A 20,538-nucleotide genomic window follows, 5' to 3' on the forward strand; every position below is an offset into this window, starting at 1 on the left:
ATAGCTCCTGTTCTGTTTAGCAGAACCATTACTTTGCAAATCTGAACATCTGAGGTTTTGGAAGCTTTCACGTGCGTGAGTGTGCATCTGTGTGGTCCCGCAAGCTTTTGCAAGAGCTTAAATTGAAAAATGTGCAAATATTAATTTTTAAAGCAAAAAGGACAAAGGCCCAACGTTGCCTCTCCTGGGACAAAAAGAAAGGACTCGGCTGGATTACGCAATGATGTGATAGCCCCAGCCTCTGCTGAACTAGCGTGTGCTCTCCAGCAAAGGAGAAGACAATAGTTGCACTCATAGACACCGTTCAACACAGAAAAGAGAGAAAAAAAACAGAGTTAATGAGGTTCAGCTGAATAATACCTTCACAGAAGCAGAGAGAGAAACCAGGTAGATGTCATCTGCAAGGTAAATTAAAATTATACATCTCTGAGGATTATCAGTGAAAATTGAGATCTGGAAGGGAATTTGCTTTTGATATTGGAAGGGATAAATACCCAATGTAAATCTTTTTATGTGTGCCTGTAGAGCGGAACAGAGAAATTAAAGATAAATGAGATTAAGGCATTTTTTAAAACTACGTTAGACATATTTAAGTTACCCATGGAGGAGGAGATTAGTTTAGACCCTCAGCAATACATTCATCTGGGAAATCAATTGGAATAAATCTTTTCTAATCTGAATTGGTTGGCGCCCCCCCCCCCCCCCCAACAGCCAGACACACCCCAAAAAACCCTTATGAACATTTCTGCATAGCCTGGCAATCAGCCTGGGTAAATGACATGCCATGTCATTTTTTTGGTGAGGTTTGGGATAGGAAACCTGTAGGCGTGATTTTTATTTTTTTTCCCCCCCAAAAGGATGCTCTTGGGAGGGCCCCTTTGCCTTAGTCGCCCACAAATCCTCCTCCCATCTAATTCCTATTGGAAGCAGAGACAGAAGCTAACCAAAATCAAATGCTACACAGTCTGTGTTTCTGTCCCCTTTGCCAGAGTTTGAGGTACATACAACTACTGCGGTTTCATGCAGGCCTATATTGTTATTAAAAGTCGACTGGAAATGTTGTTAGCAAGGGAAGTGGAGGAAATGAGTAAAAAAGTAGTACATTCAGATGCACTTGGCTCTCTTCCTGGGAGCCCTTTTAATATAAAGAAACTCAACAAAGTTGTATTTTTAGATCTGGTAAGATGCGTTTTTGTATTTCACACACTAAAGGGATTTGCCTTAATACACTCAAATTTCCCCCTCCCTCCTCCTCCCTCATGTGGTAGAAGAAATGAACTTCAATCCTCAACTTAACCACTAGATACATATATCCTGTTCTCCCCATTGGCCAGAATAAAAACCAATAAATGTATTTCATTTCTTTTGTGGATTTATAATAACACCTGGCAAGGATGGTCTTAATCTCCTTACACTGCTTGCCCCAATGAAAGAAGCCTTTACAGTACTTCTTGTGAGAGAAATGGAAGGATAATAGGAATAAAATCTGGAAATATAAATATTATCTCCATGAAGATCTGTTATAAAATGTATGAAATCCATATCAATGTCTCCAGAGGGTGCTTGGCATAATAGCGTAATTTAGACAATAGGTTATTAAAGATGGAAAGAAATATATTCCTCTTAATGACAACTGAATTGTTCAGAGACAATTGGGAAGTATGGGGTCGTGTTTAGACAGCAAATTGGTGGCAAATATCTAGTAGTAGACCTGTCAGAAAGAAGAAAAATACGGCTTGGTACAAACGAAGAATTTCATTCTTCTTTCTGCCCAGTACTGGTTACAATTTCCATTTTAACTGAGACAATATCTGTTATTTACTACGCTAGAAATGGGTGCAACAAAGACGAATTTCTCGAAAAACGCTAATGACTTCAGATAGCCTCAGGTTACCGGGAACCTGACCCAAAGTTTGCTGACACTGAAAGGAAGTTTCTCTGTGATTTAATGACCTTTGATTCAGACTCAGGCCAAAGGCATTCAGGCAACAGATTGAAAGATTTTAAGCAACTTTTAGTTTAAATGACTAAAGCCAAACCAACAATATATAGTTTCTCACTAAAAATTCAGCTGCTGTGGGACAAGATTGGAAAGGAATAAATGGTGCACAGAAGTCACACAAAGAATTAAGTTACTTTCTTATATTCGTAATCTTCATAAAATGAGATAAGTTACACTACTCATCCCAGTTTTCCACCTTCAGCTTCCATAATAAACAAATTATAGAGGCCCTAGGGAGAACTGATGGAGTTCTACATCAAGAAAAACATCAAATGTGAGAAACACATAACATATCTACAGTAAAGTCTCTGACTTATTTAAAGTCTGGATCTCCACACTGCAACCTTTGTGAGCATGAGGTGATGGTGGGGATAGAGATGTGAATTTTGCCTCTCTTGCTCTACCTCAGAAACTTCTTTATATTCTCTAAAGAAAGAAAGAAACCTTCTCCCAGCTGTACTTGCTTTAAAAAAAAAAACAAAACCAACATTAAACTGCTGTCATGCTTTCCATGCACCCCCACATTCCCTTCAGTCTGTGAATTTTACTCTTGCAAATTTGTCACCAGTACCCATTTAACTTGCCACCTACTTAAGTATTAATTGGAAAGGAAAAAAATAATCTCCTCCTTAATTACATCTATCACCAGAATACCCAAACTTTCACACCAGAAGAATAGTGATATTCCTGCTGTTTCTCTCACCTATGTGTCCAACATCTCCAAAAGATGCTGTGTTTTCCAAATGAATGGAAAAGGAAGTTCTGAATTTTCCTCAAAAAAATAAGTAAATAAAAATACACCTTTCTCGCCCTAAGACTTGGCATTCAGACCACGGGTGTTTAATTTGTACCTCATGTAGCCCAACATGCCGTGCCATTCAGACGCTGTCAGTAGAGCATGCTGCTGGCTGCTCCGCTCATAGTTCATCATGTAATGGGTTAGTTCAGCCTTCACTTAAAAAAAAGCCATTTTGTAATGTTGCAAAAAAGTATTTTTCTTTAGAGTGAAAAATGAAAAGTCTGGAGGTAATGAAATTCTTATAATAGAACTGAGAAAAAAGAGTATACAGGGGTGTAGGGCATCCTTCTGTTTACTTGCGAGCAAATTAAACTCTCCCCCACCACCTCTTGCAACACTTTGATTTTCACTGTGCTTGAGTGCAAGATCTTCAACAACTACGAAGCTTGTAGATGTCCAGCTTAAATGTCAGACCTCATTTTAAGGCTTATCTCACTTCCGTGATTAATTAGGAGTGCAATTTTAAAATACGATGGGCAGACAAGTGACTCTCAAACATTCATATGACTGAAGTTACACTTACTCACTGCAATGACTCTTCCATAACAACCTGTTCAGCTGGTAAGCTACCAAGTTATTTTTCTAAGTGGTATTAATACATGTCCATCAAATTATGTCTTTACCGACTTTGACAGCAAATGCGCAATAAAACACCCCATGATCAGCTGACAAGTTCATAGGTGCCCAGGCTATAACAGACTCTAACTCTTTTCCCCTGCAGCATTTCAGATCTAATACAATTAAGCAGAAGCACTATGGTGACTTTTCTGATAAAGATAGCATGTGCGACTCAAAGATACATGGGAGCACAACCTGTTGTGCATGGAGATAGGATTTTCAGAACCAACGCATGGTGTAAAACACCGAATGCATCAGTGAATAGAGGCATTTCAATATTTTAAGCCTGGGACTGGGGAGTGGTGAGCTAGTTCAGGAGGTGATCGGCGAAACACTCAGAAGAGAGAAACAGAGAGAGGAAAAGATTACTTTTCACCCAAGGGCTCACACTGGCACAAGTGGGAGACATGAAGTGTCGCACAACCTAGAGGGAAGGACTGAGATGACAGGAGCCAGCAGGAGCTGGCTTTTCACAGCAGCATGCTGGAAATTATAGTTGGAGCAGGTAGTGGTGGCCTTCATACTATGGAGATTGCCTAACATTTATCTAAGTTCTCCTCACAAGAAAATCCATAGTGCTCCTGCTGACAGCAGACCTTTAAACCAGTATGCATTATAGGCACACGCACTTGAAATCACCTTGTTCCTTTAATTTAAACCAAACTCATCTCAGATTAAAAAATGAAACACGTTGTCATATATTTCATCGTGTCTCACAAAAATGTCCTTTTTCCCTCATCTCAGGCTACTTTCAAGTTTTCAAACACCTTTATTTCCCCCAACTCTCAGCACTTAGTTTTCCTCCCCTTCTTCAAAATTCTGCACACACCTACGCAGATAGGTCAGCCTCCAGGTTCGCAAAGCCTGTTAATATCAGGTTATTTTAATTAAGGGTGCTTTCCAACTGGCTGTTGTATAGGTGCACTCTCCCCACAAGCACATGGTGAAAGGAGACTGATAGGGGAAGTAACACGTCCTTTGTTTCTGTCTCTGTGGATAAAGAGCCAACAAGCAAAGCTGGGAATTTCAGCAAATATACAAAAAAGAGGTTTTTTTGGCTGCAATGCCCAGGAAATTGTATGCCTTGGAAGAAAGGCAGTTTGTCAGCAGGATACAAAGTAAAGATTCTTTGCTTGGAAATAATCATAATGGGCAGTTAGGTCTGGTGTTTGGGGTTTTTTTTGTTTTGTTTTTTTAATTATTGTTCCTAGCCCATGCACACAAATAGGTTACTTAACTAAATAAAACAAAGGACACCTGGCTTCAGGGGGGAATTCACTCATTACTGATCAAAGCGCCAACAGCCAGGTTTAACCCCTTGGGAACGCTTGCCATTTTCACTGGTGGGCCCCAGGGAACCAAGTTCTCTCGGGGAAAAACAAACAAACAAACAAACAAACAAAAAAAACCCAGAACAAAAGAAAACTGGAGAAGCTGCAAGTCCATTTGTTTAACAAAACATAGCACTGCTCTCGGTGGGCAAACACTGCTTCTCAACCGATAGGGAAGGCGGCAAGAAAACGCACACAGGGAAAGCCTCGAGGCCACATAATGGTCTTACAGCACTCCAGAAATAATTAAGAACTGTATTCTTGGGAAAAGTGGTCTCATTAAATTGTTTTCAGATTGCAATTTTCTCCCAGCTTCTCCCCCCTCTTTCCCTTTCCACCAGCAATCTTGTAGCAATGAAAATATCAGTTTGCTTTCTAGTGCTTGTATTCTCTTAAAAATGTCATTATTCAATTATCTGTCTATTCACTAGCCCTAAGGTCCAGTGGAGCAGATATTGTGAGCCTTCATCTAATGTTTTTAAATGCACTTCAGTCCACTTGTGATACAATAAAACTTTATTGAATTCTGTTCCCACATCACACTTACCATCCCCTCACTTTTATTGATAAGTGAGCCCATCTACTCTTCTGTCAGCAATAAAAGGAATATTTCTAGCAAAGAAATGACCTTTCCTTCCATCAATACAGCAATTGGGAAATGTGATTTCAGGTCCCATGTTTAAAAAGAAAAAAGTCTTTAGAAAAGGAAAGATGAACCATGCTTAAGCATTGTTTTCCTTCCCCTTGTTAGCATTAAAGAAGCAGGAAAATCTCTGTAAGCACCAAAGATATTTGGTGCCTTTGTAACATTTATTAGCCTGCTTACCCAGAAGAATGGAAAGGAAGGATGATTCATCCTTCCTCGGAAGCCATGAACATTTTTCCCTTGGAGGAAACAGCCCTTTGAATAGATCTCCCCAATACTAAAAGCTGATGGAAGACTTGTCGCCTGGGTACGAGACAAGTTGTCATCACAGATACCATGCCCGCGGCACCCGCCTCGCTCCCTCTTGCTGCTGCCATCCTTTCCATCAGTGCAGCAATGGGCTTGTCCTTGTGAAACCCCCACCTTCATTCCACTTTGTCCTGCCCTATACCTTAAATTTGCCCAGTCTCTATTAAAAAACAGACTTTTTCTGAAGGACAACAGCGCACAAGTTATTCTGTGAACTCCAAAACCTAAAACCTAAAGGAATTGAGAGCTCAGGGAAAACTGAAGATAAATTTGACTCAGCTAGCTAAATCCTCTTTCCAACACCATGCTGGATCCTCGGGAGCCTGAACGATTATCTCTAAGGGGAAATGAACAGAAAAAGCAATCCAAAATATCACCATGCTTTCAACTCACACCTTTTTTGAAACCAAAATAAAATCCAAATGCAGACAATCCCTAAATTTCAGTCAAAGCTAGTGGGAGATAGTTGCTCACATGTTGGAAAATCTCCCTCTGTTCTGACTTGGGGTGTCACCCACGAAGGGCAGTGCCGCTGCCGTGGCCCACAAAGCACACGTGCTCGGGAGAGCGAAGGGAAGGAGGCTTGTCAGCCTTGAGTGGGTTGTTCTTTCTCTTCATCCATCTCAGAAATACATTCAGGACTACTAAAACACGGATGGTTTGAGCTGTAAAGTGTTACGTGCATACAAAGGCTGTATTTGCATAGGGAAAACCAACCCGTTGGTTCGGATTTATCAGATTATCAATAGAAAATCTGGCTGCTAACAATGACAAGTAGCTCACCAGCGCTCCCACCACCACTGGTCTTGCAAAATCGGACACTCTTGCTTGTCACCAGTCTTGTGTACAGCATTGGATAAATAGCTCATCTGCTTTCTGCGCTGGCTCATGAGTAAAACGGGAAGTCCCTTAGCACATTACAAAGGTGAAATAAGGAAAATTACACTCCTAGATGTACTGGCACCATGACAACAGGACTGTACAAGCACCAGAAGATACTGAAGTGTTTCTGCAATGAGAGTGTTGACCTAGCTTCACAAAACCACCTCCACCACTGCTGTTCCCATTACCCATTTAACACTGCTCTGTAAAGGGAGAAGGGGAGAGGGAAGGGATGCACTAGGAAACAACAAGAGTACTGGATGAAAGGGATCCTCGCAAAGTGAGGTTTCTCATGCTTGCACACAATGTAACGCAGCCTAAAATGCAGTTTCAGACATCTCTCTGCAACGTGCCATGTGTCCACAGCTCTGGCAATGGCAAAATGCAGGTCTGCAGTAGTCCATATTTAATGGAAAACCATGGAAAAGCTGTCTTGGTCAGTAATGATCAAAAGAAAATTCAATTTAAGAAAAATGGAGTAGTAATTTCAGTATTTCAGAAGAAAAGGAACAGTATTTAAAGCAGGTGTCAGAGAAATAAACACCATATGCCAAGGCCTGCTTTAAGACAAAATTAATTTGGTGACTTTTTCTGATACCAGAAAAATAGGACAACTGATGCCACTGAAGCCTGTCAAATTAGGCCTGGTATCTTTTCAGCTGCTGAAATCACCTGCTTTCTACTTGCTTTTCATTGTCAGAGGGGAACAAAAAAAGTCCAGAGGTCCTTGGAATGACTGTCCATTTCTGCAGACAGCATCTGCCATCACACAAACTGACTACAGGATCAGGAAAACAAGGAGAGGACTGGGCTATCTGTGTAATCATCTGTTGTCTTCCCCATATCGAGAGCAACTGCAGCCTCATGAAACTCTCCTTGTCAGGGGTACCTCTAGTGAACACACAGGAACGCAGTGTGGAGGGTAATATAAAGGACATTTTAAAATATATGAGCTACTGAAGTTAGAAGAGGTTTGCTTTTCCCCCTCCTGAGAGGAAAGGGGGATGTTTTCCTCTTGAAAATGATACAAGTTAGTGGTGGAAGAGTTAATAAATAAATAAATAAATAAATAAAATCACAAGAGGAGCAGGCTACCCAATGGAATTTTAAATCTTCCGTAATTTTTCTCTGAGGGAGCATATAACACTACCACTATATTGAGCATAAGTGCCTAAGGTCAGTCCTAACAACATCTGTTAAAGATGACTCCTAAACGCTGCTCTCTTGAGATGCACACACGCTCCTCTCTGCTGCTGAGCCAGCACTTAGGTAAACTGTCTGTCTCCGTCCATAAGGAATAATTTGAAACTGTAAGGAGTAACCCATCCAACCAGACGAAGTAAGCTGGAATTGCACACAAGTAGAAGTGCCTGCTGAAATATTAATTCCTTTGTTATGCAACTGCTGTGTTTCTTTAGGAGATGGCCATATGGCAGACACCACCGTTCACCAAGGGCTCCGTGCATGAAGCTATTGAGGAAATGTCAGTGGCTGAGGAAGGGTTTTCCCCAGCAGTGAGCAGTGCCAGGGAGCCCATAGAGCCCACTCCCCTCCTGCAGAGCAAAGCATCACACAAGTCAGCTGGGTATGGGTAGCGATGCTAAGAAAGCTGGACCTTAAAGGACTTGGGCAACAGCCCAAAATTGTCTAGATGGGCTGAAGTGTGTGGGCTCAGTGACAAGAACCCAAGAGGACCAACTGACCCTCAGTAAATGGCAGAGGCATCACTGAGGGCATTGAGGGGGAAACAGATTTCATCCACCAGGCATAGCTTTGGTCGAACCATACCCTTGCTGACCTCCTTGTCCAGAGCTGACACCTTTCCCATTGCTTGGATGGCTTTCACTCGTGGGGCATTCCTGGGGCCCAGGCAAGGAAAATCTGCAAAGTTGAGCTGACCATTTGCAGAGGGAAGAAATGGAGGCGGCAACAAAGCCAGGCAGAGACTGAGGTAGGAGAAGAATAAAAAGGAGCCCTAGGTTTCCCACTCCATGTCTGCAGATGAAGGGACAGTTTGCCTCAACACAACCAACTTCCCTGGTGCTACACTGAATAACAACGCATAAAGATTTGACCCAAAATTTCCTAGACAATGCAGAACAACAAGCCCAGGAGATGGGATTCTATTTTACCACTTGCTCACCCCCTCTCTCCCCTCCCATAACTCTACTCACAGAGGCACTATATTTGATTCATAAACAAACAGAGGAAACAGCCATCAAAGCTACTAACTTAATTGCAAAGGCAGCGTGGCTTGTTGTCGTTGTTGTTTTCCTCCCCACATTCAGATCATTAAAACATGCTCAATCCCTACTGTACATTTGGTGCTGAGCAACCTCTCACAGGAGTTATTTTACATCTTGTACACAGGGCCGATTAACACCTTGGGGCATAATATTCACATATTACCTTTCTCACAAGGCACCACTATTCCTCTTTGTTTTATATGCAACAAAGGCTATGGACGGATACTAGGTAATGACTATTGCTTTACCAGCCTAGTCTCAGGAGGGAACGGCATACCTCATGCAAATCACAAATCACAAAGAAATACAACCTGCTATGATAAGTAGAAACCAATCTCCCCTCGCCCTCCCCATGCACAGTGTTGTTTGTAAAATGAAAGACCTCATTTAGAGTGGAATAACTCCAAACTGGTAATTTGGTACGAGCTCGCTAGGGCAGACCCTAAGCCCCTGATGTCACTCTTTCCATGGGTTTAATAGCTCACCCCATAAAAAAATATTCCATCATTTCATTTAGAAGCTTCACATTTTTGTTTAGAAAAATCAAATATGGACATGCTGAGCTGTCTGCCAGCAGAGAGACAGAGTCCCTCAGCAGAGAGGGTCCCCTTTGCTCAGAGAGGTGGTCTTAGCTGCATCCCTCACTTTGCGGTTTCCCAACAAGCAAAACCCCACACAGCCTTTCCACGTCTTGGCAGCAGGCAGGCGGCCACCTCCTGTACGAGGGATGGGGACCACCCGAGGGGTTGTAAGTTCTCGCTTCCCCTCTGGACAGCGGTGCCTGTTATTTCTCAGCCACATTTGCTCTCCTGCAGCCCGTGCTTGAAGCAATGAAGAAGATGCTCTTAGTCCTTGAGCCAAATACTGGGTTTCAGCAAATTGAAGTCTTCTGCTGCTCTCTCAATACAACTCTGTGGCTTGAAAGTGTCCTTTCCCGTACCTGCTTTATTATTTTCAGAGGTGTGCTATGAGCTTTGGCCTACTCAAACTGAAAACCTAGAAATAGTCCTGTTATTCACCGCTCAGCCCTTTATAACTGCTAATAAAAAGTGCACTCGTAGTATTACTGTTGTTATTTCTTTTTTGAGGTATGCTAATTTTGACAGTAGGACTGTAACTGTGTCTAACAAATTCGTTTTCTACAGAAAGCAAATTCTGAGGTATGCTTAACTTTTTGTAGCTCTGACATTTTCCATTCCACGCATATTGCTGTAATCCCAGATGACTGTCTTTCTACCCTCAAAAATTCAGGCTAAATGGCTTGCCTGTAATTTGCCTTCATAACTTTGGAAGCTTATAAATTAGTATTTTCTACCATCAAACATCAAATTTCCCAAAACATTAGCTTTCTACCTCCTCGGCGATACAATACTGTATTTAAGGCACTTATCAAATGTCACCAATTATATGGACATAGGTCGGTCAAAGTGCACTGCTATACGATTACAAGCATAAAACTCCGGAAAGAGAAGCTATAAGCTAGCAATAGTGCTTCATTCTTTTGGTCTGCTTTCACTAATGGGGCTTCCTAAGTGTTTTCCAAAAGGTGGTATGTCACTGTTACACCGTACAACAAGGAAAACATGGGACACTATTAGGATATTTTTAACCTAAGCACAAACCTTGCACAGAGGACATTTTTTCATATCTTACCAGCTCATTCTCATATGACGCATGTGGTTTGTCACTGAGTGTTTACTTGCCCTCGGGCAACAAGAGACAAGCTCAAGGCTGGCCCAGTCTCCACAATAAATCAAATCTCTATTAAAGAAACAAATGCAAATATATCAAGATACATACTGTAAGGGACACATTCATACTGCACTTCCAGGTACTTGTACGTCCCAGGGCAAGGGTCTGGAAACACATCAGGGCCAGCGACAACTGCACATTGGGTCCGATTACTGCATCTGAAAAGCAAGAAAAAAAAAAAAAGAGTCAGAAAACAGTCCAGACAGAAGGACAGGTCAAGAGGTTGAGTGGCCCCTCCAGTGTGAACAGGAGTGAAGATGCAGAAGCCAGGACTTCAGCATCAGCTGGGAAAGCTTGCCAGAGAGCGCACAAAGGCTGACGGCAAACAAACACCAATGTCTTCATCAGCTTATTGCCAAAAGAGAAGAGGCATGGTGGCACAACCCCTTATCCTCCAAGCAGTTCTTACAGCACCAGGAGGTATTTCTTTAAAACCAAACTGAGAGGAAGATTTTTAAAAAGTGATTACAGGTATGTGGTCCTCTAATTCTTGAAACCCAAATTCCATCACAGTGATCTCAACTAACCTTAAATAACAGCATCCCCACCAAATGAAACACAAAGACTAAACCAACAACATTTGTGGCAAAAATAATCATTGTATATTTTATAGCACGCATAACAAATATGTTTTACAAAATATTTATAAAGTGTTCCCACAAAAAGTCATCTTGAATAATGCTGTTTAATGCAAAGCAAAGACTAGAAACAGCAACACTTGAGCGGAAAAAAAAATTCACCAAATAAGCTGTCTAAAAACCAAAATAGTAGTTTTTCATACACAGCCAACACACTTGCATTAGTTACAAATGGCTAAGTTTTATTCAATCATTCTGCCCAGCATGGATGCATCTCCTGAGATGATGTATTTTTTCCAAAAACCAACATTGTTCTCAGTGAAGATCTTGCCATACAATTGCACAGAGAAGGAAGTGACCCTGCCCACTGCAGCGAGCATCTTTCAGGTTAAGAGCACACACACATCCCTGTTGGGCCCTGCGAGATGCCTTCCCTGTGGCACATATGACTCACGTCCATCAGTGACCGATTTGTGCATGCGTGGAAACCCACATTTGCCTCTGCTTTAGTAGTACAAGCACTTCTATGTACAATTTTTGTGTATTTCGGAGATGCAAAAACACTTAGCAAACGACAGTTCTACAGAGAAAAATCCTCTGCTTGTTTGTTTAAAGGGAAAAAAAAAAAAGAGAGAGAGAAATATAATTAGTCTTTGATTTTTATGCTTTTGCATGCCAGAAAGAGACCTCCTAAGGGCTAGACCACTGCATTTACTTTTTCTAAGATGCTGCCCCCTCTGATGTGACACGGGACCCCTGACCCTCCTGCTGTTCTGGCAGAAGCCGTGACATCCAGCGCAGAACTCATTTAGGTCTGCAGTGGAAATGCTTCATGTTTACCTGAGGCTATAGTTTGTCAGCCTTAATGAGGATTTTATTTAAGCCCATAAATTAAAATTGATTCATTAGTGACTGCCTTAAGCTCCATAATTTCTTTAATTTTATGGAAAGATTAATAAGAGCTGATAAGCTTGCTCATCGGGCTGTTTTGCTGGATAACAGATAATCCAGAGGGCTGGGATGTTCTTGTGTTTTCTAGTTGAAAGACGACAGTTATCACAGCAAGTAACTAGTTTTATCATATACATAGAAAAATAATTTTATTAACAAAAAGGATAACTTTGTTGTCCTCACCCTTGCTACTTACAGGCAGGTGGCTTGGCTGGGATATCACAGGTAGCTTGGACCGTGTGAGTGGGCAGTCTTCCAGGAGAGGCTTTGAACATCATCCAAAACTTCATTTTCAACAAAAATCCTTTACTGGGCTCAATATGCCTTTCAAAAAGCAATTGCACTGACCTAATCAATAGTCTTTCTGGCTGTAGGGATAGCCCTGGCCACGTTACACAGAATAAGAGCAATGGATCAAAGAGACGTTTCAAAATCATGAGGCAGGATCCAAAATTATGAGGAATTAGAAGTCGGGGGAGGAACAGACACATTTAGGGTTCATCTGCATGTGTTTTCTTTCTTTCTGTCTGTAAGGAAGTGTTTGCTTTGAATGGCCAAGTGTTTCCTTGCGGCCATTTCTTTTTTATGCAAGAACTTGGACATAAAAAACAGAAGTGAAAACATGCAACCTAGAAAGCTCCAGGTTCATAACCAGTATTTCAAAACTTGGTTTGGAAGCTGAAGGCTGTGAACACCAGCTTTAACCTCCTCAAATGCGTGCTGCCTTCTGGGATATCACCCAAGAAAGTAAAAGCACCATGATACAAGGGGTTGGGTAGGGAACACAGGGTGCTGGTATGGGCTTTTCCCCCCAACTCTAGCAAGTCCTGAAGCCCTCCTGTACATCCCTGGATTGGGGGATGGCAAAGCACTGAGCCTACCAAGCACAGAAACTTCAAAAGAAGGTGAGATCAAATTGTCAGTGACACCTTGGAGGGGAAACAATAAAAAAAAAATTAAAAACTCCCAAATAAAAGCTCAAATACTATGCAGTGTCAGTACCTCACACAATTTGCAAAAAAGGGCTCATACAAAAAACACCACCAAAACCACAAAAACTGAACCTCCTCTCTTTTTCACACTCATTTCATATGGGCAGCAAAACTGTGTCTGGCACTTGGCATTTCAAGTTTTGTTTTATCACCCCAGGGTGAAACATGCAGGTTCCCATTCCAGCACACTTAAGGGATGAGGGCAATTTGGACTAAAAACCTTAGAAAAAAAGTAATACCTGTTCAACCAACTATTACTGTCAGACACCAGGCCACAAAAATTTTAAGGGGAGAAGGAGGTAAAAAACACTCATCATTAAAGCTGTGGTTGCTGTGCTTTTGTTCATACTTTTTTTCCCACTTTCGCAACACCTTCTTGGTCCCTTCAGATTTGTCATATTTCTTTCCAGACAGATTAAAGGCCCAGGTGACACTAAGTGACTCACAAGAAGTGACATAGAAAAGGAGATGTGTAAAAGAAGATGCCTCTGTAGCCTTGAAAAGGGAGGGGAGAAAACCCACGTAATCATGCCTTACTCCATTCCCAGCAAACCAGCCCACAAGCTCTTCTTTGTAAATCACAGGATTATACATTGAATCTTGGGATTTCTTGGAGCTTGGGTCTTAGTAATACTCACTCCAAACTCCTGTGAGTCACAAGGCTCAGTATTGACCTTTCCAGTCAATGCAACAAGGATCCCTTGTTTTTATTTTGTTGGGTTTTTTTTTTTTTTGTTTTTTTTTCTTTTTTTTCTTTTCTTTTTTTCCTCCTTTATTGATGGAAGACCGTTACTAACTACTGGAGTTACAATTCGCAGTGAGAACCAGCACTGCATCAGCTGAAGTATAAATCTGTCTCTTCTACAGGGCAATCGCAGAAGCACTACCCAGGTCCCTTAGCTTTACACTAGAAACGGCAGCTCTGCATCTTGCTAGATTCTCGTCCAACAGGGCAGGAACCATTCGCATTGCTGGCTCTAGCATTACTGTACTCCAGAAAACTACAGTCACCTTTTTTACACCCATCTATACCTCTTATTAGCACCTTTTGACAAGTGCCTCTTATTTCTAGCACTGATTCATCAGCTCCTTCAAAGGAAACTACTTCTCTTTCCCCTGCTTTGCCCTCATGCTGCAACTTTCCTAAGCGACCCCTGGCCTCTCGGGTTATTTTCTCATTCTCCATATGCTCTGACACCAAGTAAACAAGAGAACTGTGGGAGGAATCTGTGAATTTGGGGGACCAGATAGACAATTTTATGCCTATTAAAAAAGCAGCTTCCATTTTATTAGCTTGTACAACATTTTAAGGCAAATGTTATGGAGACATGGAAGAATTAAAGGAACCCCTCAAGTAGTTTTAGTTCCCCTTATCGCCATTTATCATGAAATCTGACAAGGAATTTATAGCCATCCTGTTGTTTGGGGTTGGTTTGTTTTATTTTGAAGTCATTATTTCTACCTGCAATCATTCTTCTCTCCCTGTTGCTCCCTGAAGTGCAAGGTGGGCACATGAAGATAGAGCCATCTTCTCAGAGACCCTGCACATCTCAAGCCACCTCTGTAATTGCTGCTGGGATTTGTGGACACTTTGCCTCGACCAAGAGCGTCCACACAGCTCACCAGAAATAACTCACCATGCTGCCACAGCATTCAGGCTAGCAAGGCAAAAAGCCTGCTGCATTTTCCATTTTACAAGAGACGGAAAATGTGATTTGCCAGTGCCCGGGTTCCTTTGTAAACGCTTGCGTTGGTGCAAAGCATGCTCAGTGAAAAGGCCAGTATCTCACATTCACTTTGCCAAGGTGCAGATGCCTACCAAGACCAACCAAGAGATCAGAAACCAAAGCATAACCCAAGATCTGCATTTTCACCCCTACTTGAGAGACTGACGACAACATACATTTCTGTATGTTCAGGAAAAGAGAATACCCCAAACTCTCCTAAAAATCAGTCCGAAGTACTCAGCAGCCTTTAAGCACCCAGCATCTCATAAACAGAAGTTCATGTTATTCACATATGTTTTGGAGAGGAAAAATTACCTCCTGGGAAAAAGTGTAAATTGTCCCAGTCACAAGAAAAAAAAAAAAAAAGAAAAAAGGGGTTCTTTATACCTTCTTTCCAGCTACATTTATTCCCACTTATTAAGGTACCTGTTCTATCTTTCAGATGTGGAAAAATATTTATCCTAGAACAGAGGTGCCAATCCAGTGTAACACATACACTGTAACAGAAAACATGGATTATTTTTGCAGAACCTCTCCTAGTTCCAGTGGAAAATGACTTTCAAGAGTTTTAATGTGAAACAGTTATAATAATTCATGTGGCATTTGTTTTGCATTTATAGCAGTGGGACTGAAGGAAGCATTTGAGTTCAGAACCAGCTGCAGGGCTCAACTCTGCTTGCAACTCTCGGTTCAGACTTAAAAAAAAAAAAACAACAAAAAAAACCCCACACCACCAAAACTTCATTTCCCTTCAGCAAACTTCCATTCCTTCTTCCTGGCAACATTTTTATGATTTTTAAGTGACAAGGTCATCTTGTGATAGTGAGGCAGAAACACTTTAAGACATAAACAGCTACTTATTCCTGCTCTGACATCTTTGATTTTTTCCAATGCTGACATTGTTGATATATTTACCAAAAGAGAAAGAAAGGAAAAAATAATAGTTTGGCAGGTGATGTTTATTTTAGGCCTTTCCAGAAACTTTAATAGCACAGACATGTCAACAGCATCAGGCTAGACATGTCTGGGGCGATATGTTTGCCAGAACAAAAATGCAAAGGCAGCACAAAATAAAAGATCAATCCCAAACAAAAGCCTTTCAGCATTAATCATCTCAGGCACAATACCAGTAAGTCGTCCAGCTCCCCATCCAGATGGGCGTCATTTGCCCCAGACAAGGAAACTGGGTGCCAAAACCACAGGGGCAGGCACGCGTCGTGCTAGAGATGCCACGAGAAGAGCAACCAGAAATCCATGCACAGGTCCACAACAAGCCTAGAGGCTCAAACATCCGTTTCATCCCCAACACACCCTCTTTCTCCTGGTCCTTATCCTCTAGAGACAAGCCCTTCTGAGGTGGAGCAATGCTTTCTGTGACACCGTGGCCGGCAGCACCTGTGAACAGGGCGTACTGGAAACCACTACAAATGGGGAAGCCATCCGCTCCCTCTGAATCTGCAATCAAACCATCAGAGTCCAGGGCTAGGCTCTAAATATCCTGAAGATTGGAAAATTTCAGGCTACGTGACCATGAACTTGGATTTGTACGGAAAGCACTGAGCTGCCATATTCATCCCTTGCCACTGCTAACAAACCCTGCTCGTAGCTGGTGCTACCCTCCACCTACAGCAACTTATAACAACGGATTCTTAATGCCCACGTGTGCCGACCAAACTGGCTCACCTGCGTTCATGAGCACCCGTTGTCAAAAAACAAAGATACTCTTTCCCTCTCCCCTCAACTGAAACACCCACTTCACATAGACTTTATTTTTTTTCCGCAAAGACAAGACAGCCATCATGTGCCTAGGCATGCTAATATAGCCAAGACATCAATATCTAAGCCTCTTTCTCAAGGTCTATTATACTTTTCTAATGGTTTTACAGTAAGAGACAGACTTGATTCATTATCCTTCACGGCAACGCTGCAAGACATCCTTTTCCTTCTGTGGAACACAAAAATCTCCTCTCTGGATGACTGCTTTAAGAAAGAGGCTGTCACAGCAAATAAGTCAGGCAGGAGTGTGTTCTCCCCTGTCAATATGTGATACTTCCAAATCAATCCTTTAGGAAGGGCCAAGAGAAGAAAAAAAAAAAAAAAAAAGAAATATTCATGCCCTGGAGAAAGTAAACATGAAGCAAAGAGAAATTTCACTCGTAAGTGGAGTTAACGTGATGGCTTGCAAATAAGGGGAAAAAGAAAAAAAAAAAGGCAAGCAGAGAAGGGAGGCAGTGGAGGGTGGAGAGGGGAGAACAGAACCGCAAGCCCTGAGAAAAGCCTTTGGTTCACCACATTTGCTTTCAATAACATGCTGCACAAACGCAAAGCTACATCCCTACCTGTTTAGCTTCCAGAAACAAAGAATTCCTCAATGGAATCTTTTTCTGCCTCTGCAAAACCTTAAAAGCAAAGGACCTAATGACAGGGAGATGAAAATCCAGTTTCTCTAACATTTTCTTCATTATGAATGGGCCTTTTTATTGATCTTTCAGAGCATGGAGAAGGTAGCTTTCCAACCTCTGCTGTGATATAATTATCCACGGTGTTTAATGCTAGCACAGACGAGTCCCACTACACACTGCATTTTGTTGTTTTATTGACGAGTTTTAATTATCTATCCAGGTGCTAGAGCTGTCAGACAGGCTGCTTCTTATGTGATCAAACTAATACAAGGAGAGGCAGAGCACTCTAATTGCAGCCTCACCAAGCACCTTTGTGGAGATATGCCAACGAGATACATTTAAACTGCTATAGTTATTGTAAAATCTTATGATGTTTGATGGGAAAAGAGTCCTCTTTCTATAGCCTCAACCTATTTTGTTCCTCTGATTATTATTTTATATTGAGCAAAGCAAAATTGAAGAAAAACAAACCACCAAAACCACACCAAAACCCCAGCCAGCCAAACAGCAGAAAAATCCTACAGAGCCAAACCGAACTCAAGCTGTAAAGGTCACCAAGGGGACTACCTTGATATATTATGGAGAGCCTGGGAGCAAGATGGAAAACAGGTCCTGGAAATAATTTAAATACCAGTTTTACATCGGAAAAAAGAAAAAAGAAAAAGTAATTACGCTGTTTCAACTCATTGATAAGGTCCTTAAAATTTAACAAGAAGCATTTAACAGCAAATTCACAAGATTTAACAGCTTTAATGACAATTTGGGGCACCCCTGCACATGGTGCATCTGCTCCACTGCCAGGGACTCCCCAGCTCAGGAATCTGAGGTCTGGGGCAGGACCTGCCAGCGGGGACGCCCTGGCTCATCACTACCGTGTGAAGGAGAGTCCCCCCAAGTAATGAAAGCTTTTTCCTCTGTGCTTCCATCATGTACTGTCTCTTACATTTTATAGTTTCCTTGGATTTCTTTCTGTCCCATCTCTTTGTGATTAACACAGTGAGGAGGGGAGATGAAATCTCCAAAGGCAATGAATGTGTACCCCAACAGGAAAACCTGCCAAGTGCCTTGTGCTAATGTGCCTGGCTACAGCATCCCTGCAGCAACAGAGAACCTGAATGCAAGCCTGGTGGAAGGAACACTCATCATTAGCGCAAGAATGACAAAACGATGATCTGTCCAAGCCACTGGGTATATTTGGACAAAAGGTTTGGGTCAGCATGGAAAACAGATCTGCACCGAGCACGTCTAAAGCAGTCACGGTCTTGCTCCAGCTGCAAGGAGCTGAGGACACAGGCAAGGCCAGGTTTGCAATGTAGTCTAATGTCTTTTATTGGATGCCGGTCCGTAGGGCTGAAAACCAAACCAGGCAAGCCTTAAGGCTGTAAAGCTCATCTTTTAAAGAACTACATCTGCCCTTTTACAGGCACTCTACTTCTTCCAACTCCATAAAATTCTGTAGCACCCTAACAAAAATCCACTTTACAAAACACTGACAGGGTATCTGGAGAGGAGAGTAAACACCTAAAACAAACCAACCAATAAAAGGCTCGTCGGTTTAGCCAGAGTTAACGCTAGTTAAAATAACTGTGAACAGAAAACAATCTGGCTTTTAATTTGAGTTAGGAGGTCAAATTAAAGGCTAGAGGAGGTCTGGGCTGAATTTCAGCTGGCGCTCCACATTACTTTGTCTTCACTGCCATTTTAACACAAGTCAATGTAAGTTAAAGCCCATTTTTTCTTCTTCTTTAGTGCAGCTACCCAGAGCTGGGATAGCTAGAGCAAGTGGCAAAGGATTATTTTCTCTACAACAGCTCTGAAGCATGTTCAGACCCTCAGCCTACCATTACCTACCTATTCACCGAGTCCACAGCACAGGGAGCCAGTGCTGTGCTGGACACCAAAGTGCTACAGCCCTGCAGCACTGTGAGGTACGAACCTGCTGCTCAGCACTGGCTGAGCAAAAAGCAAATCTGAATGTGAACATTTAGAAACCTTTTAAATATATCAACAAAAAAGAATAAAAAAAAGAGATTCTCTCCTGTTGTTAAAGGAAAATCCGGTATTACTTTCACTGCATCCCTCTTCACTAATTCTCACGTTTTCTCAAAGTACAAGGAATTACGCAGCCCATAATAACCGCAATGCTGCCATTTACTGTCACCACCCAATGGCCCCAGTCCCAGCCACTGACTGATTCCTGCAAAAGGAAAAACTGAGATTAGAGAATATTGTCTCTAAATAGGCTAAAGTAATCTGTATTCATGGGCTGGTAGGTTTAATGTATTAGCCTTTCACCTCTGCGAACAGGGTTAAAGAAAGGTTTTGGGCCAAATAATTTGTACTGCACTCCATCTCAAATTTGACATAATAATTGAATGACTGAATGAAACAAAAATGAATACGTCCAAACAGCGCAGGAGGTCAAAGCTGGGCAACTCCCTGATGAACTCAGGAGTGAACTGAAGGCATCCATGCAGCACTGTTTCTAAAACCCAGAGCAACCTCTCTCTTCATCACTCTTGCCAATGGCATGATACCGAGGTGATTTTTAAGTAAAGGTCCATAGATTTTAGTTAAGGAAGCAATCGCCCCTCAGCCTCTTGGAGGGGGGAAGCTTCCCAATCAAGTGAGACATAGGATCAACATGTGACAGGTTATGCCTTTAGCATCGTGGCTAAATCAGTTCAGACAAGAAGATAATATTAGTGAGTAAAACAAACAAGCCTGCCAGGGTTGTATGCTATTAATACAGCATCTGCTAATGGCGCCCGATTTTGTACAGCACCTTGTGCAAAGGAGTCTTGGCCCCTGTCTGTGTCTCAGGCATTAAAGCAGTACAAATAATAATCAGAAACAAACCAAACTTTCTCAAAAAATAATCCTGAAATGAATGAAATATGTTTTTGATATTCAAAAGGGATTTTTTTTAAATTTCATTCTAATGTAGCCAACTCTGCCTCTTTGATCTTCAGCCCAAAGCTTGAATAAAGGCAGCCTGCACTTTGATTCTAAGCTTAAGAGAAAGCACAGCGTCACAATACCTTCATATGCTTCCCAGCCCAGCGTTGCCCAGCCAAAGCATATATGGAAGCAAATGGTAAGGAGAAAAAAAAAAAAAAAAAAGAAAAAAAGCCTAATCTTAGATATATTACTTGAAACAGCCATTGTGAAGTTCCTTAAAATGTCTAAACATAGCACTGAACTTTCTGTGGCTGCGTGCAGCAACATGGGAGGGGACGGAGGGATGCATTTTTGAGGACATGTGTCCAGCAGCTCCAGCCAGGCTTTCTCACGCTGTGCTCA

The 20,538-nt window shown here is 41.9% G+C and overlaps 1 protein-coding gene across 10 annotated transcripts in view; it reads right to left on the minus strand.

The window, feature by feature from the left end:
* Nucleotides 1–20,538, minus strand: part of ADGRL3 (adhesion G protein-coupled receptor L3) — a 334,544-nt gene that overhangs the window by 209,422 nt on the left and 104,584 nt on the right. For all 10 annotated transcript variants that reach the window (XM_050895371.1, XM_050895377.1, XM_050895374.1 and 7 more), the window contains one exon: nucleotides 10,634–10,743. In XM_050895371.1, coding sequence (XP_050751328.1) covers nucleotides 10,634–10,743 — 110 coding nt within the window. The remainder of the gene's footprint in view (nucleotides 1–10,633; nucleotides 10,744–20,538) is intronic.

This window comes from Gymnogyps californianus, chromosome 4 (genome assembly GCF_018139145.2).
Source record: "Gymnogyps californianus isolate 813 chromosome 4, ASM1813914v2, whole genome shotgun sequence".
NCBI lineage: Eukaryota > Metazoa > Chordata > Aves > Accipitriformes > Cathartidae > Gymnogyps > Gymnogyps californianus.